The 26,141-nt window shown below is 38.5% G+C and overlaps 1 protein-coding gene across 3 annotated transcripts in view; it reads right to left on the reverse strand.

Moving 5' to 3' along the window:
- Positions 1–2,308, reverse strand: part of tmeff2a (transmembrane protein with EGF-like and two follistatin-like domains 2a) — a 67,081-nt gene extending 64,773 nt beyond the window's left edge. For 2 of the 3 annotated variants that reach the window (XM_077216245.1, XM_077216244.1), the window contains exon 1: positions 1,610–2,264. In XM_077216245.1, the coding sequence (XP_077072360.1) occupies positions 1,610–1,793 (184 nt within the window). In that variant the 5' untranslated portion in view covers positions 1,794–2,264. Of the gene's footprint in view, positions 1–1,609 lie in introns of all 3 variants that reach the window. The other variant, XM_077216243.1, reaches the window with a different exon arrangement.
- Positions 2,309–26,141: the final 23,833 nt, after the last annotated feature.

Consider the following 26,141-nt stretch of genomic DNA (forward strand, 5'->3'; position numbering starts at 1 on the left):
AATTTATATTGGCATTCTGTTTGCTCTGTGCACTATCCTCTTAATACAGCAATGAATTAAAGTGATAGTTCACCTAAAAATGAAAATACTATAATTTACTCACCCTCAACTTTTCTGTAAGAAGACACAAAAGATATTTTGAAGAATGTTTCTATCGGGTTTTTTTTTTTCATTTTTTTTTTTTCATACAACAATAATGTCCAAAATATCACTGGACCCCACTGACTTTCATTTTGTGTTCCACAGAAGAAAGAAATCCTGGTCAAATGTGACTGACAACTGTTTGAAAATCAGTCAGTAAAAGCTTTTAGACACTCATGACAGTCAGATAAGTTATTAAAAACTCTATCAATTCAAACAATGGCCACACCTTTTTGAAACTAATTACAGAATAGAGCATTAGGTGCTTGATTATGGCAATTAGTGATATATTTCGTAGTCTGCAATGGTTGTATGATTGCATTTGTAGTAAGGATTTAGGAAAATGCATCATATAGCCTGGCCCATTATCAACACCTTTTTGTAAATCACTGAAGTGGCCTTCAGGCATGCCTGTGGTAGAGTTTCTCGCGTCTCATGCATGCCATTGCCATGAGTTGTATAACCAAAGTGCAGGCAATAGGTAAGGATAGACGTTTTGGAACGACACCTAATTGCCCACGGTGACCTGCTGATTGATAGTCAGCCGCCACGGCGGGAAACTGCGCAGAAATATGCGGTGAGTTCCGCGCGTCTCTCGCGCCTCAGGGCGCCCATGATGATTATTTCACGAGCATCCGCAATCATTTGAACGGCGCTCTGACAATGAGGGCGAGAGGTCGGCGCAATCCAAATCAAATCCCACTTAATATCCGAGTCTTCAGCGGATTGATGCACGGAGATTATTATGCAGGCTTGATGGAATTGTTACCAAGAAGAGTATGACTTGACTTGTAAATGATTTCTTACACGTAGGCCTAGTCTACATTCTTCAAGGCTGAAACCTATTATCACCATCAAAATATCACCACTCGTTTATTTTTATTTTCAACAATAAAGTAGGCCTAATATATAAATAATAGTTTTAGATATGTGGATAAATAGATATCTTCCAAGTTTGAAAATAAACAAGCAATATAGTCTCTGAGTCACAAATTATCCACAGAAACGTAATTTACCCTACGTGATTTAGACAGAAGGACAAGCACTTTTTCTGGCTAATTAGCCTATTTACGTGTTTCTCGCTCTTCATCGGTGAAAACTTGTGTTTGGCATAGGCTACAAAACCATCCGTTTTCTTTTAAACGCACTGAACTTGAAAAACAGGTCAATTTGTAGGCTATAGATACATTTTTGTTTTCATGAAAAATCATTATTTAGTAGGCTACATATCACGTGAGGGTTAAAGACGATTAGGAAATAACACGGTAACACACCAAATACCATCTAAAACAGGTCTTTTTTTTACAGCAACAGTGAAATGCAAAAGCTTGCATCACCACACATTGGGATCAATTTAGGTCCATAACTTATGCTACTTGTATGATAAACAGCCGTCTGCCGTTGTCAAGGGAACTTCAAACCGTATTCCCTTCAACCCAAGGAGCAGCGGACTATATGAACCTCTCACCTGAGCAATTCCATCCAGTTGGAGTCTGACAGTCGCTGAGAGAGGATGGGAAAGCGCCAAGTTGTTGCACAGGGAAAGTGGCGAGAAAAGACAAGACTGCAATCCAAACCCAGTGTCCCACTATCCGGCTCCACTGGTGCGGACTTCGGGGCTCATGTAGGGCCGCCGCCACCGAGACACCCATCTCAGTTCCCCCGACACTGCTCACAGACGCGCCCTGGTCCTAATGTTGTCAACTTTGCCGTTGCGCTTAGAAGCCAAGAGGGGGACATTTTCCGAGGAAAGGAGTGTGCCCCATGAAGCAGTTGTTTCTGGATGACCAGAGCATGGATCCGCCCGAAGCGAGTAGGTGCAGATGCGGAATGAGAGAGGTCTGGGTGCGATGACAAGGGAGGGAATGGTTTCGGGAGGAGAGTGGGTAAGCGAGGTGTTCAGAAAGCAAGACAAAAATAAAAAAGACGCAAGGGGTGTTTTTGAGAAACACAAATGGGGCAAAAATCATACATCCCATTCGAGTGACATGCCGAAGTTACAACATCCACTGAAGCGCCGGTTAGAGAGACTGTCCTCCGTCCTCAGTCCGTGCGCTCGCGGAGATCCGTGAGTTTGTCAGAGTCTCGCGAAGGGCCATTCCTCTGTACCTGTGAACCACAATAACGCATTGAAGGCGAGCGGCAGGTTTCGAGACCGCTCCGGATCACGTGTTTTGAAGGGATCGGGAGGGGCGGGACGGTGTCGCGGCTCTGATTGGTCGGTAGGGATGCAGGAGTGTCAGGAGCGAGGCGATGGTCCAGCTCGAGCTTATCGACTGCCAGTGCAGAATAGTGTACCCTGTAGTCTACTTTAACAGAGCTTTGGTTTGCAAACGCGTGGGCGAAGGGCAATTCAGACAAAGTCTTCCCACTAGCATAATTGAGCACTGCTGCTCGAGCATGGTAGCAGCAAATCGATTGGAAACTTGCAGTGTTGTGAAATGATCCTCATGTCCTAAACAAAAGACTAGCCTACAGCATAAGATGAGAAAACTGAGGGACGATAAGGAGTTCACGGCGGTGGAAATAAATAAGCAGGCTTTTTAATGGTCGCGATCGAGCTGAGCAATGGAGCCTTTTTAACGTCATTTAAATGCCGTATAATTTCGTATCGGAAAAGCTACTTTCGCGAGGCATACCGACGATAATAAAACAGATCACTTTCGACCGCAACCACCACTTGCAAGTTGCATGTTTCCGATTTGCACGAAGTAGGCTAGGCTACAGCTGGTTAGACTGCGTTTTCTCCATCTCATAAACACAGCCCGTTAACATATATGCTGCGTTTCTGCCCGGCACCCGTTGGACAATAGTAGGCTACATGATACCCTACCAAACGCGAAATGGCCGAAATATTCTTTATCTTGTTTAGGCTATTACTTGATGACTTCATTTTAATATTATTAAAAAAATATATATGCAGAGAGAAATTAGAGAGAAATATGTTAGCCTATAAATATGTTAGACAGAAGACAAAGTAAACGACTTTGAACCCCCAGGGCTGACAGGCACTACAGTGGTCCCACAAGTAGCCTATTTGCACACTTAATATGCATTTAAAATAGCAAACCAAGCCTGCCAGACACTATTAAAAACAAAACAACAAAAAACAGTACAAGAAAGTTTAAGCAGAACTTTTAAAATAGCCCAACTTAAAATTCTTCCAGCTGGATTCTGTCACGATTTGGTTATGTTTCATGTCTGTCATGTGATCCCCCATTCAAGTCATGTGATCCTGACATGTGTTCCCAAATGTGTCAAGTTGTCATTGGTTCATTGTTCATAGGTGTCCCTTGTCTCGTCATTAGTCCTGTGTGTATTTTAGCACTAATGTTTGCCATGTGTCTTGGTCAAGTTTTGTTCCACTGTTTGGTAAACTTTATGTCCGTGTTTATGTTTTGCGCTAAGTTCATGCCATGCTTTTGTTTTGAGTTCATGCCACACCGTGTTTTTGTTTTATGTTTGTTCACGTTATCCTAAATAAACTGCACTTGGGTTCTCATCTACACTTGCCTCCAGTGGACTCCCTTACAGGTTCATAATTCTCCACATGCCTTCTGGTAAACTGTTGCCAAGATCTCATATATTTTTTTTATATATGCAACATTTTTTTCAACAGTGGCTTACTCTTTGCCACAGCTGTGAGTGGGGAAGAACCTGGACAGCCGTTGTTTAATGCAGAGTTTCTCCAAACTCAGTCTTTATTCCTTTAGCACTGTCACTGTCACTCTCAGTGCAGTGGCTTCCCTCCCGAGTCTCCTTCTTGGTCACTCAGTATTTTGAGGATCATTTACCCACCTCATGTTGTTCCAAACCTGTGTGACTGACTTTATTCTGTGTAGAACACAAAAAGAGAAATTCTGAAGAATGTTTATGCAACTCTTTCCCACAAAATGAAAGTAGCATTGATCAGAGGACAAAAAAAGCACCATGAATTTTGTCCAGTCTTCGCAGCTCGAGTAGGTTTATCAGGCAAATGAGAACCAATGGCATTTGGTGTTATTGACGCTAAACCTGGTGGGAGGTGTCCTCATGCCAATTTCGCATGTTGTTAGAGCTTGTACTGCACTCGTCTTATGGACTATTTTATTGTGTTTTTGGTCCTTCTATGGAATTTTTAATTCGTCTTTTCACTCACTGGCCTTTATGAAGTTTAAATCTTTAGAAATGTAATTAATTTTAAGCTCTGTTTGAGCACAGCACTTTTAAATGACAACATGCCGACATGAATCACCTGTCAAATTCATAGGAGCAAAGCAAAGCAGAGGGCCATGTGAGATACGAGATCAGTGTGTCGCGCAGGTGTTGCTCATCATTGATCACGCCACTGGCCTCGCGCCATTCCCTCATGGCCCTCGTCCTGCTCGCCACACACACACACACACATATATATATATATATATATATATATATATATAATAACCCCCAATAACACTTTGAATAGTCATTTTTGTATTTTGTCTTTATGAGAAGAGCACATTTGGAAACAGTCTGAAACCTGTTGCTTCAGCAGTTTAAATGTGGACTTCTGGGCATGTCCTCAAGAAAAAAAATTACGATATACTCTCGACTGTTCATTTCTCTTCTACCTGATCATTCCCACATTTCTCTTGGAGTCTGGCTTCATACCAGCTTAGTATTATTAGTTTGGTTCAGAGCTCCGCTGGAGAGCAGCTGGCTCTGGGCTATCACCGACAGACACTCTTGACAGATAAAACAACACACCCTTGCCATTGGATTTCTGTAGTTTTCTCAGTGCAGTATCATGTATCACATGATGGATTTGACCTTATAATTAAGATTTTGAAACATTAATTAATCATTCAGATTTGTAGGTGTCATGGAAAAGTTAATGTCCTCTATAGGACCTGTTCAGAAAGAGGAAGACAATATTTTTTTAAAGATATTCAAACCAAAGGCAATGAGTGGAGTTTTAAAGGACAAGACAATTATTTCATTGATAGGAATAAAGAGGTCAGGGCTCAACTCCAGAGCCATATGAAATTAAAAACCAGTTTAAAAGGAGTCTTGGCACGTCTCCCTCAGCTGCTTTTAGTTATTTGATATAGCAATATTCAAAATCAACGAACACTATAATAATTCTACATTTCCAAAGAAATATACTCTGTATAATGTTGTTTTAATTAAGTGTATGAAATAGTAATGATATCAAAGATAAAATGATCAATTAGATTTAGACTATAGAAGCTTGTCTTTGTTCTCTCAGACTCTTTAACCTGGACTTATTTCAAGTGCAGTATTCTCAGATAGTCTTCCACTCACGGGTATAGACACATTTACTGTAGTTTGTTGGTCACTGTTCAGTCTCAACATTTGCTTCTGCATTACAACTGTCCCAATTCCTCCCAGTTAGATCCATACATTTTATAAATCATTTACATCACATCTAACATGTCATCTCTAACCCGGACAGGAACAATCCCCTGTGGAACATACCTGGAGAGTTGACATGGCAACTGGAGCTTCATGGTTTCATTCTATGTCTTCGCTGGAAGAGTATGGTGAACAGGTTAATGAGGAAGGCTGCCTGGGGACCAGTGAGAAGGTCACATCTCTAGAGGGAGCGTGTGGTGTTTGAGTCTTCTAGCAGCATGGGATCCCTTAATGATGCAGGCATTTTAAAACGCTCCCTTAAGTTCTGTTGGTGCTTCTGTCATCCTGCTGAGTGGCTCTTCTCTTTATCTGTGTATGTAAAAAAAAAACCAATTCTGACAGGTATATCACGTGAATAAATTATGGATATTGATTTGCTATGCATGGGATCATTTAGGAATGTATGTTCTGAAATTGCACTAAAAAAGTAAATTCTTAATCTGATATTTTGATACCCAAGATGTCAGACCTTAGATCAACAGCTCAAAAAGGACAATTTTAAATCACTTATTACATAATTCTGCCACATGCATGCAATATAGTCCACAGAAGTGAATAATTTTGAGATATTTATGAATTAATTTATTTTATTTTCACAGCTGAACTCCTGCTTACCAGCTAAACAGTAATAATAGAGGGATGAGCATATGTTTTTGTTCTTTGCTGCTGGATATCACACACAGATTTCAGTACAGCTGTGGATTTTCTCAACAGTAAAAAAATAATTGCTATAATCCTTCTTGAACATCTTAGACAAATGCTAAGAAAATGATATGGCTTGTTAGAGATATTTATTAATTCATTGATTTGCTTCTGTGTTTGATTTGAACTGCGCAACGAGCAAACTGGACTGTTGCTAAATTTCTCCAATTTCCCAAGGTTGTCAAATTGAATAAATGTTTGATATTCATGATGCAGCTAATATAAGCAAGTAGTTGATTAGTTAGCTAAAAAAAAGGGTTAGGTATAAATAAGTATTATGTTTACTCCTTTCAGAGAAGATTTGTCAATAAGTGGTGTAATGGTCACATATATGACAATGGGCAGGTTGGCATCCAAAGCATTTTAAATAAACTACCAGAAAAACAAATTCCACGTATAAACACCCATCTAGTATACCACAAAAATAAAATCTGAAAAATTAGGGACAAATGTAAATAAATGTGAATGCTATGTAGCATGATTCTGTCTGGCACCATATTGAATCAGAAAGATGTTTCCCTTCACCTAGATGATCACATCAAAGCATCAGTTGGGACACCACCATGCAACTTAACATCTACACTGATGTACCACATTATCTAATCACAAGCATGAACCTGGCCAGTTTCATGAGCTCTTTAATTATAGGACGATCAAACCATAACCTGGCCATGGGTGAGTTTTGCCAATCAGCTGTAGTCGTGGGTTACTGCCAGTTTAGAGCCTTATCGACAGCAGTAAAAAATAACGACCTCTGGCAGACTGCCACTTCAAGCTGTCAGCTAGGGGGCCTGAAGTCCTGCTGTGGCGAAGACTGACAGAGAAGGTGCTGGTTTCACACTAGATACGAGATGACAGTGTGAAATACGAGCACAGAGATGGTCCAATTCAAGTTATTACTGAACACTAAGGTAAGTTATAATCGAGAAAAGTAGTAGACACATTGAAAGTGTATGGTGACAATTGGCTGTCAATCTCCAAAAAAGGATGCAGAAAAAGAGTTTTATCCATTGCAGTTTATTGTGCATGAATGCAACTGAAGATGAGAGATATTGACTATAGCAAGCTGTTATCCGAATGACTGCTATTTGTGGACTATCGACATTTAAACAATAACTTGATATAAGCTCGTTAAAACTGCACAGCATCTATTTTTGCTTGTCATCTATTGATCAGAAAGGCCCTCACTAAGACGTCATGACCTCATATGGCTTTTAGAGTATTATGATCAATAATTACATTATAAATGCATCAATTTCCAGCCATGATGGTGAGTTATCATAATCATAACTTTAAATACAACTGTTCTTATCTAAAGCAGAGATGCAAATTATATTTTGTTATATTTTTAATCATTGATTGAAACACGCTAATTACTATGTGTCATAAAGTGACATCATTGCTGCGATTATGGATTGTACCAGTAAAAGAGGTATTTAAAGCAAAGACGACTCAGGTTTTGAACCTAAGAATGAGTGTTAATGTCACAGCACTGCAGCCTTAAAAAGACACTTGGATGAAAGCTAATATTTCTGAGTTTCTTAATGAATTGGATAACACATTTGTAGTGGACATATCAAAGCAAATGTGTGAAGGATAGAAGACTGCCATAATGAGAGTGGACAGGCATTGACATCTATTAACCTTCAAAAGACTCAGTAAAAGACAAGAAGAATGCATTATTATTAAGAACTGAATTTAAAAAATGGATTTTATATTCATTCATACATGGTTTAAACTGATATGTTAACAGTAAATTTAACATCAAAGACAATGTTACTTAGAAATTCACAGTAAGAGTCAGCTTCTAGACAGAGATGTTTAGATGTCTGATTAGATCATTATTTTACCAGACATTAATAGTTTAAACATGTTAGGAATGTTTCCAGCACCTTGTTGAATCTATGCCATGAAGAATTAAGGCAGTTTTGAAAGCAAAAGGGGGCCCAACTTGGTACAAGCAAGGTGTATACAAATAAAGTGGCCGGTGAGTGTATATTAGTGTAATACCCAAACAGAGAGAACAGTTTAAAAATGCTTTTTAAAAACAAAAGGCTTAGAATTTTTTTTTTTAATTTCATTTTTAAGATTTAAGATACTATTTATAGAAAGTTCTTAAGCAGAAATGTTATTTATGGTATTTGTGGTATTTTAATTTACCACAGAGTTAGAGGTGATTTATAACCATGATTACAGTTTTTCTCAGTCGCTTTGGTGCATTTCTCACATCACTATTTACATTTGCACAAGAGTTAATGCAGTTCTCAAAACAATTAGTACAAACTGCAAAACCTAGTTGATAACCTGCAAAAGCGTGTCACTTGCTCAAATGATAGCTCATTCCTCAAAAGGAAGTATTCATGTCAATGAAAGTGTCAGTGTCATCGAGATGAAAAGTCCTGACACCATTGTTTATGAACAAGATAGTCAAATGGCTTTGTCATGTTTTCATTATGACAGTTTACTCTATAAATGTTTTCCAATGCAAAAAAGTCAGATCTCGGTGAGACTACCTGGAAATCCTCAAGACAGCACTATATACTATTTGCACAGCCATTTGAAAACTACAGTAAAATTTACTCATTACTGTATCTAGTGAGGTAACTGGGTACAAGACACTGAATATGTGTTTCACATTTTTACTGCATATACTTGTGGCGAACAGGACGAGGCCGAGGGATGTGAGAGAACGGCGCGAGGCTGGTGGTGCGAGTGTTAAATAGTCTCTGGTGTTAGTGAGCTACACCTGAGAGGCACACCGGTCTCGCATCTCTCACGGAGGAGCAAAGCATAAAGGGGGAGCGACGACGTTGATGATCGAGAGAGGAACAGGCCTGTGTTTTATGTTGCGTTTTGTTTTATTTTCGGTAGCCAGCAGTCGTCCGCGAGGGGCTGCTGGCGGTTCTTTTTGGTTTGTGTTTGTTTTATTTTAATAAAGTATTTGATTGTTCGCCGGTTCCCGCCTCCTTCTTCCCTGAACTTTCCTACAATGCTCTTGGCAAATCTAATTTGTTCACAGCACTGTGCAAAAGAAAAAAACACACCCTTATTTACAACAAACATAAACTCCCTTTGAGTAGAGCTGTGCACAACTGTAAACAATATTGTTTACATAATAACATACAACATACATAGTACTGTAAATCATTCATGCACATCCAGACGTTCCTCTCTGTCTGGCCACATAGGTTTACCTAAATTTAAATTTAAATTTGCTTGACATGTGATGACTCAAGCAATGAAATGAGGACTATTAGTTTTATATGGAATGACTATTCAACATGACATAAGCAAATGATAATGTTATAAAACAGCAGAGAATTGTATGAAAGCAATTGATGCATGTCCAAAAGCATTTGCAATTTGTTGGAAGGAATGAGAAACTGCTACTATGATGTGCACAAATTACTAAATATTGAGGAGGTTGAACTGTTGTGCAAATGTAAATAGTGATGTGAGAAATGCACGAAAGTAACTGAGAAAAACTGTAAGGAGATCAATGTTCTCTGAGGTAAATTACTTCAGATTCGTGTTCTGAATTTACATTAATCTGTCATTTGAAATAATCTGAATTAAAAAGCTATACGGTTTTACAGTGAGATTTATGAAAAAGCTACAGGCACATTCACATTTTTTAAATCTGTAAATTTACACTTGCTGAAATATTTACTTCTCTGTTTTTCTTTTCTTTATTTGCCACCTTCCGAGTGTAATTTACTGCAAGTGTAACTCATCCACGGTGCGGGAAAAACCAAAGTGTTAGTTTGGAAATCTGAGCGACATAAGGCTTTCTGATACTTTGTGAGGCTGAGCAAGCTGCCTGCAGAAATGTCACGCTCTCTGGCTGTGAAATCCAACTCCTCCTTCTCCTTTTTCTGGATAAGCTGCTACGATGAAAAATATTGATTCACCACGGGGACACACAACAGCCTTATCTGCCCGAACCTTTGTGCTCCACAGGCTTTATCCATCAACCCCTGCACAGCCTCTTGGGTTTATTGTAGAAGTCTTTAAGCATCCCATTCTGCCTCCTGTGGACATTAAAGGAACTGCAACAGCAATTGTGAACACAAAATAAAACAGTATACCTATCATCACTTGTAAGTTGCATTAAGCTGGAATGATATTAAAATATAGGCTATCTTAAATTGCATTGGTTAGTAAGTTGTTAATTTAAGTTAATCAGTTAATACAATTTCAGTGAAGTAAAAATAGTGGAGTTTACGTGTAAGATGTTGTGTAATATCTATATTCTTAAAAATGTGCTTGTTTTATCGAGCTGAACATGCCACATACATTATGTAAATCGACAGCATCACTGCCCCCGCTCTGAACTTTTTAATTCATGTTTTTAGCTCCTAGATCCTCCCACACTATATGAAACATTCGTTTAACATTTAAGGCATTTAGTGAGTACATTTATTCAGAGAACCTACAAAAACCTCTGCTTCACATGTGAATCAGCTTTACGTTTGCTCTGTGTATCAGTACCAGGACTAAATATGTTTCTTTATAGCCTACGTCTAAACTAGGACATATCTCAGAGTAACCACAGAGCATTTAATAGGTAAATGTGAACAAAAGAAAATGGCCTCTACCTGCATTCAGCACAACTCTATTATTAAAGGTCTGGTGTGAAAGCAGCAGTTAAAATGTCATACTACAAATAGGTGTTGTGGATTGTGCACTAAACAGCAAGCATTTCATGAGAACAATCAAAGACTGCCAACCACGAACAACACAGCAATATGAGGGCCGCTAAACTGCCTTTAATAGGGCAATTTAGTACAAGTTTATGGCTTCTTCTCAATATCCAGCAGAGCCATGAAAACCACAGAACTCACATTTCAAAAGGATTTATGCTTTAAGATAGCCAATGTCCAATTAATAAAAAAAAAAATAGCTACATCTGAAAGCATTTATTTAATAAAAAGTTCAAATATGCTATAATTGATGAATTACTTGTGTGTCACAGACACTCATTCTTAGTTTCATTATCATGGACTTTTAGGTTGTTTTCACGTTTCCTGTCTTCCTTTGTTCAGCTTTCCCGTCACTTTTAGCTGTCATGTTAACAGATATGATTAGTTTTCAGTTCAGCTGTGTGCCATTAATTACCATCGTTTGGCTTATTATTTAAGTTGCTGTGTTTGTATCACCCATTGTCTGGTCACGTTTACGCATATCGGTTTGTTTCATTTGATTATCTTGTTTTGTATACCTTCTGAGTGGATTATTAAAGATATTATACCTGGTATTCACTGTGGTTCCTGCAATCGTTGGTGACATAGTGTCAGCCAAAAAGATCACCTCGTGAAAAATGTAGAATAAAATTTGACACACAATTTTGACCCCATATAGTTTTGGGTTAAAAGAAGGGATTTCAGCGAGGTTCATTTGAGCAGCATATATTTTAAATTGAGATTAAAAAAAAGAAAAAGAAAAAATAGAAAGAAACACTCATGGATAAAATCTTTCATAAGAGTTGATCACTAAACTCTTAAGTCTTAAGACTATGGACTACCTCCTTTTTAATCCTTTTTTTTATACCAAGCTTTCTCATTTTTGCAGATATTCAAAATAGCCTGGCATCAAATTCCAAACCCCTGGTGTGAAAAAGGTTTGCTAAAGCTCTTTGTGTGGATTCAGTCAAATGTTGGACACAGACCTATACAGGCACGTTTCTTCGTGTTTCTCTACAACGACCATCTTGAAATGCAGCGGTGCAGTCTATCTCTAACTCACACACTCACTAGTAATTAAATACCTCAATGAACAGATTAAGAGTTTCCCCATTTGGAAATTTCATTACCATTGCTGTAATTGGATTCCAAATTTAATTAGCACTCCTCTGCAAAACAGCAGGTGATGTTGTGGCGGCAGTCAAAGCTGTCCAAGTACAGAGAGGTCACTGGAAGAGTTTGGCCACTGCCATCGCAGAAAATGTGGGATGTTACACCTGAGCTGATTATTTCTGACCTGTTGCTCATAAAGGTGTATAAACATGTATGGTGATGGTACACCCCCATACTTAAAGGAAACATAAAAGGAATTATTTAATATGTATTATATCATGCGTTTAGAGCTTTAATGATAAGTTACGGTTCTCATCCTCATGGTCGTAACTGTAATTAATTTTAGCTTTAACAAATGCCACAATTACAGGAAATATTGTACATTTTATAAGGGCAAGAGTACAAAATATAATCAAGAGCTTTAAAGTCTGGACCTTCATGAATTATGGACCAATCTTTCTCTCAAATGTGTTCTTTTCTAATAATGATTGATGGGGAAAACCTGGCTTTCTGATATCCAAAAAGATTACATAAATCATTAAGAGCCTGATGAAATGAAAATATCTGTTCAGAATATGTTAGACTTCCTATGGCACTTTGAAGTAGAAAAGCCACATTTTTCATTAATCTCTATGTATGTATATATGTATGTATGTATGTATGTATGCATGTATCATGTATGTATGCATGTATATAAATAAACATTTATTTTTTTTGCCTTGTGGGTTGCAAAAAGGTTGAATATTGCTGTCAAAGGAGGAGCTTGAAAAACAGTGTAATTACATAATCTACCAGCATGGGCTAACTGGACCCATGCTAACCACTTGGCTCTTGGCTCAGTCAACCCTAATTTGATGCGATGTCCTTTATTTTCAATGAACATTCTAAGGATTTCCCAAGAAATATAGCAATGACTTGTTATTACTACTGAGTGCCTGGAGTAATTTACAAAGAAAACCCCTCTAGAAAAGCATATATACTGGTGGTGGCCCTCTGTGATCAGGGTAATACATTAAATCTACAACATATGGCAAAACGTTGTCAAAGTAAATCCAACACACACTGAGGCAGGATGACAGAGATAAAAGAAATATCGGTTTCACTTTATTTGGATGGTCTCTTTAACACATTAACTCTCATCAGAGTGTTAGTAGAGTGTCAGTGTCATGTCTGCTCTTTGTTAGTCTGTTGTCCAAGTAAAAAAAATAACAGATCATATAAAATGTAATTTAAAAAAACATCAACATTAAAACAATAATTATTTAAAATAAATGTATTCACTACATTTCACTACATTCACTACACAAGTTGTGACTAAAAATGTACCATCATTGAACAATTAATTGCTTTGTTTTATGTTCTTCAGTCTCATGTGCTTCATCTCAACTGACAATTTGGCACAAACATTTTTCACATGACCACTCATAACACAAAAGACACATGAAGCTTTACAATTCTCTACACACTCAGACCTCAACACATGGTACATGATACAAGAGGACAAGGATGACAATCAAATAGGTGGTCATAGAGGAACAAATACATCTTGATATCACAAGACAAGAAGTTAATAAACTTGACATCAAAAATCAACAATGTTAATACAACTGGCAAACAGACAAACAATGCATCCATATAATTCATTCATGCACCAGTGTATGCGGGGAACATAAGACTCAAACCAATAATCTCATTTTTTTAATCTGTTTTAGGAATTTTAGAGATTGACACTCATAATTACAATTTATTCTGTTTCTCACATTACTTTGGATCTAAATTTTACTGTCAAACTAAGCAATCTCTGGTTGAGAGATTTTTATTTTTTAATTTTTTTTAATGTCATTATCTTCTTAGACCTGTGTGAATTTCACACAAGCTGCAAACGAATGAAGAGCGCAATTGATCAGACAGGCTAATTTTTACAGGCACTGGAGGTGTGAGCTGAAAACCACCATCAATGAAAGCCGCAGCAAATGACATGAAGATAAAAACGTGAACACATAGAATCAGAGAGTGATAACATGAGAAACAAACAGTCATTCTAAGCTGTTCCACAGTCCTGTACTGTATGAGGGGAATTCACTGAGAACACATAGAACCGTGTACTTTGTAGTCCTAAAACCCTAAATAAATTAGCATTGTATAAGGACTACAACTACCACGGCCCTGTCCCAAATTGCACACTTCATGTGCACTTGTGTCTTGTGGACTTACAATGGCCACTGCGTTGTAACAATCCCAGCTTCTTTGCACTGATCAAGCTGTATTTCAAAAGGGGGTAACTTTGTGTGCAATGCTCAATTGGTCTCAGATGAAAAAGATCTAAAATAAACTCTTCCACAAACAAGTGCAGTGTTTCTTTCTTCATATAGTCAAAGCTTTACTCATTCATTATCCCACAAACCCAAAATGTCACAAAACATACACCCGTGTACAGAGATCAATTCATTATTTTCAGTCATGCACAAGTATATGCATACGGGTGTATCGAAATGTCCAACACAGTCCTCTGAGGTTCACAAAGTCCAATAGCTCAGAAAATGAAAGATGTCAGTCTTATCTGTAGTTTGGACATAGGTGCAAAGGTGGATAGTGACGACGTAGGAGGTTGTCCAATGCTTAGTTTTTTGGGGAGTCATTAGTCTTCTCATCAAACGAATCAGAAAAGTGCTTCAGTCGTTTAAGCATGGTGTTTGGTCAGAACCACTTAGCAGTATCCACAGCAGACGAGCAATAGCTACATCCCAAACCAATCCTGTTTGAGCAGGAAACAAACAGTTTCTCAAACAGGATTGGAAAATAGTTAGCAAACAACCATAAGGCAGCATCAAACAGACCTTATCACTAACTCTACTGCTTCCTGTTTTAAGCCATACAATGTGCCCTCTTTCATCCCCTTAGTGGCTAGGAAGAAGATAGCACCCACAATTGGAAGGAAAGAAACCCTGTGACAGGCGGTGACTGTTACAGCGTGCACATGTCTGTAAAGTCCACAAGACCGTAGCGTGTCCCGTTTGTCATTTTAGGTTTCAGAAGGGTGCTCCTTTGTGAGTGATATATGCCCTCGATATAAGCCCTCCACAGCAGACTTCTACCCGACAGTCAAAGCAGCAGTAAGTTATGAAAGTAAGTTATGAAATGCAAGAGCTTAGGGTTCCATTTGGGACGGGAGCACAAGAATGTAAGTTTGCATACTTGACAAAACAGACAACTTTATTAGTCCTTATGCAGCAACTTGTTGGCAGCTTTAAAATTCAGGAATGACTGTGTGCCATTTATGTCGTAAACCTTAGAAAGACCTTATTTTACACAATAATAGAAAACATCACTGGTTATGCATGTAACCATGGTTCCCTGAGAAGGGGAACGAGACATTGCGTCTCCTAGAGGGTGCTATGGGGAATGCCTACTGCATGACCCGTGTCTGAAGCATGAGTCCAAACACGACAATGAACTTGACATTGGCAGGCAGCAGCCTATGACGTCACTACCAGTGCGACAGTGAGTATAAAAGGGCACCTGTGAAATACGTCATTCTCTTTCTTCTCTGAAGGAAACGCTCGGCCAACAGCTTGACACAATACCGGGCAGAGCTCAGGGGAGCGGAGGCCTTTAACAGAACGACTCTCTAAAGTGAGAGGCCTAGCGACGTTCCCAATCCAGGAGTACCAAGGAGGTTCACAGGGAACCTGCCACTCAGTACCACTGCCTAGCTGAGCTCAAAGAACCGAGGCCTCAGCATGACGACTCTCTAAAGCAGTGTTTCTCAACCCTGCTTCTGAAGGACCCCCAACACTGCATGTTTTCTTTGTCATTCTTCTTCTCCCTAATCAAACACAACTGATTCAACTCATCAGCTCATTATCATATATGAACAAAGAAAACTTGCAGTGTTGGGGGTCCTTCAGGAGCAGGGTGAACACTGCTCTAAAGCCTAACAGGGTGATATGGCCAGAAGCCGTTTCACCCATAGATATACATAATAAAGGCTAGATGTCTTACAGCGGAGTCTCTAACGCCATCAACGGCGGCCATCTTGTCACAGGCACGCTTTCTGGCGGGCTCTGTGGTACCTGATGTATAAGGTGAGTTATCTGCACGAACACAAATACTCTTATCTCGCTGAAATCTTGACGGATTTACAAACGGTTTGGTTTGTTACAAACGTAAGTAACCTGGTTATAATTCTGGATGCTTGAACATGTTGAAATTGCAGCTTTTCTTTTCGAAAAACGACTTAATCGTGCAGCATAGTTGTGTATCATGGCTACTTGCGCAAGTTATCAAGGCTGAGATCACAATCGAGCTGTTCAGTTATATAGGTTTTACTGACACCAATAACGATTTTATGAAAACTAATCTTTTGTCTAAATTACAATATTTGTGGATGTGGTTGTAGTGATTAGCTGGCTAACAACAAGAAGCTGTGAGTGTGGTTGTAGCATCCGGTAGGGTTCATAAATTATATTTACCAAGCGCAACACTAAGTGACACAAAGTTTCAGCAAATGCTTGTATTGGTTTCTGTTTGTCGGTCCATATGTTTATTTATTTTTATTTTTAGTAAAATGTGTCTTCTGAAGACATATACAGTAACCCTAACCCTAACCCTAAGACATACACAGTACCTGGAAGTGTCACAAACCATTTTGAGTATTTAGAAAAAATTAGAAAAACGGCACAGGATGACACAGAGTCCCTACCAGCTGTCATCAACACCTCTACAAGCCTGTCTGCTGTAGATATGTCCTCTGCAGCAGGAGGAGAAGATCTTCCATCCCTGTTTGCTGACATTCCTGCCCTAGTACATGACCACAGCTACCTTCCCGTCCGCTTGGTCTTGTTGACAACGCTCTCGTGTATATTTCAGGTAAAGGCTGACTGAAAATCGATTTTGCCTATAACCGATAGGGGCAATTGTCAAAATCTGGGGGAAAACAATCTCACGATAGATATGGCTACAAAAGTCAATAGAGACTTTTGTGTAATTATTCCATATTTTGTGTAGTCATTCTATATCAGAACCCCTGACATAAAATCCAAATAGTCTACAAGAAACTTCAGAGTGTTACCTTTCATTTGAAACCAGGATTATGCTTCTACACCAAGAGGTTGTCACACAGTAAGCCTTTTATTGTCAGTATGCATTTTGGGTAACCAAAAGTCCTATGGGGAGTTTCCATAGGGCATTTTACAAAACACATGAGCATACCTTGGCAAATAATGGTCTAAAGTACTCATATTTCATTCTATATTGATCTGCTTTTGCACACAGCTTCACAAGACCTGGTGCTAGGGCTCAGTTGTGTTTCTAAAGTCATATCAAGTTACCTAGAGGGCTGAAATGTGGTCAGTTCAGAGATGCTTGTTATCCAGCAGAAAGAAAAAACAATATTCTAGCCTCTATAACTCTGTGCCAGTACTTCACACAATTATTCTGACTGTTTCCTAAGAAACTACAGGGTCTCAGCTTTCTAAAGAGTTCAGGCATTTGATGGTAGGCAAAAATAGGTGGGAACAGTGATCTCTGAAGTAGGCACAGTGCTATGTCAGGGGGGAAAGCCTAGAAAATGGCCCAACCCTGAAGTTAAAATAAACATGTAATAATTCAAATTATTTTATTATAATAGTAATATTCATATTATAAAAGTGTGTATATATATATATATATATATATATATATATATATATATATATGTACTGAAGGTGGACTGGTTCTTAGGTAGACTTGGTCATCGCCATAGTGTGTCGGTAAGGACACAGAGACAGAAAATCCATTTAAATTACTTTAATGTCCATCAAGTTCACTGGTTACATTGGAATGGATGGTAATTTTCGTGTGTATATGTGTGTGGTCTAAACAAAGGAAAGAAGAAATTAATTACGTAAATTAAGTGAGTCTAGAATAACATAACATTATCACATGTAAATTACGAGATAACATAACAGATGTAAAGCTGTACAAAACACTGTAACACAATATACATAAATAATGTGCATCGTTAGCTTGTAGCTTCATGAACCAAATACACATGCATATATGCATAGGTCAATATACATTAAGTGTATATTTGACAGATTCATCATACACATAATCAAACTAACCTTCCTATTAGGCGGAAATTATACCACAATGGCATAAACGGGTTCACATAACACGATTCCAAATAAACGTATTCGGTTAACGCTTCCGTCTATATAAACATTCACTTGTGCGGAGACGCGGGTCTTCTGTGCGTCACTTTATCTTGCATATAAACAACTCAGAGACTAATATTGATCAGAAGCAACAACAGCAATACAAGGTGAATAAACACTTACTTTTAGTCATTGACGCACACAACTCGGGCAGGAATTAGGAAGAAATCAACACATGAACCATCTCTCAATAATAAAGCGAAACGAAACTAAAAAGTTCTGCACACAGTCACCCGATCAATGCTATGGTTTGATTGGCTGTCAGTCAGCGTGATCAGGGCATGACATCTTATGTTGCCATTCTGTACACTGAGTTTTAGTTGCCTATATACTGATTTAACATAAATATCATAAATACCTTGTGCGTGTGTATATTTATTGCACCTATCTGTTCTGTTCAATGTTATTTTCATATGGAGGTCCGTGGTTATAATTATTCATAAGTATGCAGTGTCATAACTATATCTCTGACATTTATAACAAACCAAACCGTTTGAAAAAAATTGAGCAAGTTATGGTTATTTAAAAAGTACATGCACAATTAAAACACAATGTTACGAGTGAGCGAGCTGACTGTGGCAAGATGGCAGCCAGGTGTGGACGTCGACCTCCATTGGCCAGCAGCGCGGACAAGACATCTAGCCTTTATTATGTATATCTATGGTTTCACCCTACAGCCCAAGACTGGTTTCCCACTGTCCCTCCGGCTAAGCAGGGTTGAGCCTGGTTAGTACCTGGACCTCCTCGGAAAACTAGGTAGCTGCTGGAAGTGTTAATGAGGGCAGTAGGGGGTGCTCACCCTGTGATCTGTGCGGGTCCTAACGTCCCAGTACAGTGATAGGGACACTATACTGTCAAAAAGCACCGTCCTTCGGATGAGATGATAAAACGAGGTCCTGACTCTCTGTGGTCATTAAAAATCCCAGGATGTCCTTGGAAAAAAGAGTAGGGGTTTAATTAAAGGCAGTAGTGAAACAGGCTCAGGAAAGCCTAATAATGGCACTAATGCCTAGTCAAACTCTAAGGACAGAGGCTTCAGCATGATAACTCTCCAATGCGAGAGGAGGCCTACTATGCCCAACACTAAGAATACCCATCAGGGAAGCGCACATAGTGCCTAAAAACTTGATATCACTGCCCAGGCAGAGCTCTGAGGAGTTGAGTAGTCAAGGAGGCTCATAGAGAGGCTAACTTGACACTACTGCCTGGCTAAGCTCTAAGGACAGAGGCCTCTGCATAATGACTTTCTAAAGCGTGAGGAGACCTACTACGCCCTACACTCAAGACAGCTTCCCAAGGAGGCTCACAGAGAGCCTAACAACTCAGAAATGCTATCCCCGCAGAGCTCTAGGAAGCGGAGGCCTCTGAAGGATGACAGGCATGTTCATGTTGATGATGTTCATGACATGTTCTCCATAAAGTCTGTCTCATGCCACCAAACAAGATCTAATCTGACGAGCTGAGGGAAACGGAGACGGAAGCATGAGGAGAAGAGCAACAGACCCGAGAGAGGAACAAAAAAAAAAACTTGGTCCGGTTATTTCAAACACTGGTCAGCATTTGAAAGATTATTTTACCCTTTGATGGACAAACATGCACCTATGAAAAAATGTAGCCTACAGTGAAGAATGTTAGGACACCATGGATTGTTAATGAGTTGAAAAACATTATGTTTGAGAGAGATGTGGCAAAGGGTACAGCAAACAGAACTGGGAACAAGGAGGATTGGCAAATTAACGTCTATTGCAAATTAAGAAATCAAGTAACTAAAATTAATAGGAAAAAGAAAAGAATGTTTTAAAAATTTAAATAAGTGAATTTATACTTATTGAGTGTACTTATTAAAAGTTATTAAAATAAGTACACTCAATGAAATAATGGATAGGAAATCAAGTCAAATTCCTTCTTTTATTGATACAGGTGACTCATTATTAACTATTTTTAAACCATATGAAATTGGAAATTATTTTAATGAATTTTCATAAATAAAGTTGATAAATTAAGAGAAAAAATGTTGTTTGGCAGAACCAGTTTTCCACATCTTTAATATCAGTATTGAAAAATAGATTTTTTCTTTAGCTTGGAAAGATGCAAAGGTTATTCATCAACAGAAAATGCAGCACTGGGTTTAAATGTTAATAATAGTCAATCTATAAGTTTGCTACCAGTTCTTAGCAATGTATTGAAAATGATAGTTTGTGAGCAAATTCAATTATTCTTTAAAGGGGTCATATAATGGTACATGCACTTTTACAAGTTGATTGTACTGAAATGTGTGTTGTCAGTGCCTGTACACAACCATCGTATAATGATAAAAATCCATCCACTGTTTTTGTTTTAATCTCCTTATATGTTTTCCCCTGCCTCAAATTGAGCCGTTCGATTTAGTGATGTCACTGAATTGGACGCCCCTCCCACGATTGATAATTGACAGCAGCGTTTTAACATAGACCTGCCCTGAGCGAGCTGTCATCATAGTCCACCATTGTTGATACACTGGAGCAGAATGGCGTCTAAGCGATTGTGGTGTTCTGTTCTTGGGTGTAATAAGGAACACAGCAGAAACGTCCTGTTCGAGCCTTAATTGTCGAACTTCTTCGGGCCGTCATCTTGTTCCGGGTCCGACTTCGGTTTAAATTGATATGGTTGTACAGATGTGTCCTCAGAGACTCCCGTTGCCATTCTTATTCCAAAATATACCCTCAACTGTTGTCAAGGCAACACTCAATGTGCGTTGTCAAAACGCCCCACAGAACAGAGGGGCGGAGTGAGCAAAACTCATTATCATTTAAAGGCATATGCACTGAAACGGCGTACTGAAAACAGAGCTGTTTTTGACCAGGTAAAATTAGTGTTATCTTACAATACTAATGATAATTTTTAATAAAAGTATATTACAAAGTTTTCATTTAGACCTTAAAGATTAATATTAACTTGTACACAAATGGCATTATATGACCCCTTTAAGGAGAATAATTTTCTCTAATTTTCAACATTTATATTGAGAGAGCACAGATTGAGGACAATAACTTAGTTGGAGCAGTATTGTTATATTTTAGCTCAGCTTTTGATGTACTGGATCATAAATTATTGCTGGATAAACTGAAATGTTACAAATTTACTTCTCATACTGTACATTGGTTTAAAAGTTAACTGTCTAATGGGAAAATGTGTATTTTAAGTTATTCAGATGTGAAAGAGTTGCAATGTGGTGTGCCTCAAGGAAGTTGTTTAAGACCAATGATCTTCCTCTTGTTTTAAAGTGAGCATGGACAGTCATGTATGCAGATGATAAAATATTATATTTACCTGCAACATCAATTGAGCAGTTGTCTACTGCTTTGGATGAGGAAACACAATTGGTCATACAATTGGAGTAGGTACGGAATAATAAGTTGGTTCTAAACTTGATAAAAACCAAAAGCATTGTGTTTGCATCAAAATCGGTTGATTGCATCAAAAGTTGATTGCATCAAAAGTTAAATTTGTCTGTAAAGAGTGTGCCTATTGAACAGGTAGAGGAAATAAGACGTCTTGGAGTTATATTAGACAGTAGGTTGAAGTGGTCAAGACGATAGAAAATATGGTAAAATATGGTCCAGAACAGAGCGCCACGACTCACTTTAAACTATAATAGAAGTGCTAATATAATAAGAATGCACTGGTGAAGGATTGTCCCTATGCTTTGTTTTATAAGAAATATTTCTGTGTCTAGAGTTCCTAATATCCTGTACTCTCAACTTTTGTATAGTAGTACTAGTCATAATTTTAAGCATGCATAAAAGGGATGTTTTTTATTTCCTGTTTCGAAAACCACTGCAAAACAACAGACTGCAATGTATAGAGGAAATGAAATATGGAATGATTACCATTGATATTACAAATTTTTTAACAAGAAATATTAGTTTTAAAAAAATATTTAAAGGAACATTTAATGGCACAATATATACTAAACTATTGATTTTGATATTTGGAATGAATGTTGGGTTAGTGTGTTTCATTGACTTGAGTTTTTGTTGTTGTTGATTAAACGCAGTTTTTTTTTTTTTTTTTTACTTGTTGGGACCCCAGGAAGAGTAGCCACTTCCATGGTAGTGGCTAATGGGGATCCAAATAAACAAATACACTTACTGTAGACCATAGATGGAAAAGACCATTTACAGCCAATACAGGCAATTTACTAAGGAAAAATATGCCTTCTAAAGTTTTTTGACAGTTATAGCACCATATCTTGCCTGATCTCCCTCAAAGTGTGCCCATACATATGTGTCAAATTTGTTGTAGGCTAAATATCTAATTTAGTTTTGAAGTTTAGATACTTATATTTATGAGAGCATAAAAATGATCCATGGGCGACATTGATTGGATTTTTTTGTCAGTTCCTATCATAATTTGGACATTTGGGCGTTATTGTTTAGCTATTAACCTATGTTTTCAAATTTGCTGTGGTGGTTTTGTCTCGATCGGACTAAACCTTGCATGTTTGGTATCGATGGATTTGGCAAGGATTCAGGAGTCTAAGGAGGTCACTTCCATGAAAAACACTGGCTTGAAACTTCTCCGACTCCTTCCGGGCATGGTGCCGAGGACGCGTACTAAGTTTTTTGAGCTACGCCAATGTTTTCATAGACTATCATGCAGGGTGCCCTGGATAAAGACACTGCATGCCAATTTTCATCGGACAAACGGTTGGGTGCGGTTATAGCCATTTTCATGATTTTGTTCCCTGTTGTAGCACCACCAAGTGGCCAATTGTCGTGATTTTTTTTATGTGACCTCAGATTGAGCTCATAAACATGTGTCCTGAGTTTAGTGAAAATATCTCTTTCCGTTCACAAGTTATAGCCGTTTTAGTAAAAGGGTCCCCGGTCACACCGAACATTTTGGTTCCCGTTAACGACCGTGAATTGAATTTTTTAATTTTTTTGATGATTATTGATAGTCACACTCCAGAGAATATTTCTGCAGTGGTTTGGTTCCGATCAGGCCAAAAACCTAGGAGTAGTTCGCAAAAGTAGGTTTTTCAAAAAACCTCAATTTACTCGAAAATAAAGCCTGAAGGATGAGCAAATCCGATGAATCCATTTGCCTTGAGCCAAGGATTCTAACGATATGAGACATGTGAGCCTACACCTAACAGTTTAGGAGTTATGATCCATTTTGTACTTTTGACCGCTGTGGTCCCCTGTCAGGACGTTTGGGGTGTGCCTTTGGTGCCGTTGTAGGTGGTGTGAGTACTACCAGCCCTCAAAGTTTCAAGTCTCTACAACTTACGGTTCGGTCCGGCCGATCAGTTTTAGATGGAGAATGCTGCATCATGGGAAAATTAACAATAACAATAAGGTTTTAGCGCTACACTCTTAAACCCCTAATAATTAAAATATAATAACAAATACCAGTTTGCAACATCAACAAACAGCAAAACATACTATTTTTGTACAGCTAAAATAACTGGAAGTGGCTGAGACCAGAAGCCTTGCACATTCAGATTAAAAATGGCCACGCCATTCTTATGTTAAAGGTGGATAAATATGTTCTTTCAAGGATAACATATTTATATGCTGTACATATAGAAATCAAAAGAGTAATTACAGATTTACTTTCTATTTTTATCTCATTTCAAGATGCATTTTTCAATAACATGCTTTGGTAAAGTGCTTCATGTGCTCACATAGTAACAATACCCTGCCATGAATCAACGTCAAAAAAGCGAACTTGTCAAGACCGTGTTAAATATATGTGTACTTCCTGTACAATATACCTTTTCCTTCACATTATCTGTTTTGTTCCTTCTGTAAGTTGTTGCATTTACATGCTAATAGGCTCAGAGCCAAATACCAAGTCAAAGGTTTAGCCAGGGTTTAGCCACAAATCCAGTTTGGCAGTTCAATCTTGAACTGTTCAAAACAATTCCAGCACTAACAAATTAAAAGAGGAAGTGACCTGTGCTCCTGCATTCAACTGAGAATGTCAAGTCAAGCCTGACTAGCTTATCACCGTAGCCAGAAGAAAGGGAATGGACAGCAGATGACATTTATGAAAGATTTGCTTCATAAATCAAAGCTAACATAAACTACCAAACAGCATATCGTTGGTTGGTATTCAATTAAATAGAAGTGGAGTCGAGTGCAACTGAATGACTCTAGTTGATCATTTCCAATTTTACTGCTAGAAGACGTGTTTTGGTAAGTTTGTTGGTTATAAATAACATTATTAGAGTATGTCAGCAATCTAAGGGACTGGAGAATGACACGCTCAAGCACTCAATAGTATATGTTTACAGCAGTAAACAATACAGTGCCTGTAATTTACAGTTTGCTGTTCTTCCTGTCATGAAACTGTAGTCACATTTTCTGCAAGCCCATCATGATACGATGCTTCATGTCTCGTCTTTGAAGCATAATTAATTAGAGGAAGCCACGCAGTGGTTAATTAAATTTTCAATCCATTTCATGTAACAGGCACATTGTTTGCATGCCCAGCAGTTCTACGTCACTCAAAGCAGTGCTCGATCAAAGGGAGGCTCACTTTGAGCAAAGTGACAGATGAGTTTCAGTGAGTAGCAGCAGGAGGGAAGCCCATCACCATCAGCATTTTTAAAGCAAGTTTCTTGCACAGTGTTATATCAACACTAATTATTACATGAGAGACATGACATAAGATAAAACATGTCCAACAACTTTAGCTATCGTCCGTTTTGAAAAATAAATAAATAAATAAATCAACATAGAAATCTATCATATAATCAGAATGTTCTTAACACAAATGTATTTTTTTCAGTAATGACAATAGATTGCTCACTACTTCTAAAAGTACCTGTCCTTATACTCAATACTTCATATAGATTCAAATATATACACTACTGTTCAAAAGATTAGGGTCAGCAAGATTTTTTGAAGGTTTTTGAAAGCAGTCTCCTGAACTGCTGTTACGTCCCTGTGGTTGTGCGTGGATGTTTCTCTTTTTTCTCTATCTCTCATATTCTTAGTCTCGCTCCACCACTGGTCTGCTGTTGGCTTTGAGAGCTGTCAATTTCTATCTATGGCGTGACGTTACCTCCCCCGCAGCCAATCAAGTTTCCCGCCAGCAGTTAAAGGGAAGCCGCAAAGAACGCGTGGACAGCTTGTTTTCCTGTCGCTCTGTTTTTGCTGCCTTGTACGCTCCTTATGTTTTTTGTTACCTTTATTATCTTGTTGTTTTCTTTCTGCCCTTTTTATGGTGTGATTTGAGGATACAAAGAGTGATGTTTTCTGCCCTTTTGATGGCGTGGTTTGAGGATACAAAGAGTGATGTTTTCTACCCTTTTGATGGCGTGGTTTGAGGATACAAAGAGTAATGTGGACAGGTAAAAATGTCACGTGACTTACACAAAACAACACCTAGGAAATCGTATCGTTACCTAACGTAACCTCGGTTCTCTCTAGAAGAACGAGTATTGCGTAAGTTAGCTCACGCTACGGGAAAGATTCATCTTCTCGAGATATTGAAAATTATCCTTAATTTTTGTATCCATTGTCAACGCAGTGCAGCAGCTAGCAGACCTAGAGCAGGCTGTCTAGCGTGCTCATAGGCTGCCCTGCGGGAACTGCAGCAGGCTACCACTGAGCCCGACGTGACGTCACGTCCAATGAAGGGCGCTCGCGCCTTCACAGTGTCAAAGCCCGCCAGAATGGGCGTGGCTTAGCGTATATAAGCAGGGCTCGTAGGCTGTATTCTCTGGTTTTCATCAACTGAAGCGAAAATCGCTCGTGGCGCAAGCACGGCAGGTTACGCAATACTCATTCCCTCTTCTAGAGAGAACCGAGGTTACGTTAGGTAACCGATACGTTCTCTTACGAGAGGTTCTCTTGTATTGCGTAAGTTAGCTTACGCTACGGGAACCCTTTGTCAATGCCGTGCGCGCCAAGCATCC

Source organism: Siphateles boraxobius, unplaced genomic scaffold (genome assembly GCF_051911475.1).
Source record: "Siphateles boraxobius isolate OS27281-9 unplaced genomic scaffold, OSU_SipBor_1 7, whole genome shotgun sequence".
In the NCBI taxonomy this organism is placed as follows: domain Eukaryota; kingdom Metazoa; phylum Chordata; class Actinopteri; order Cypriniformes; family Leuciscidae; genus Siphateles; species Siphateles boraxobius.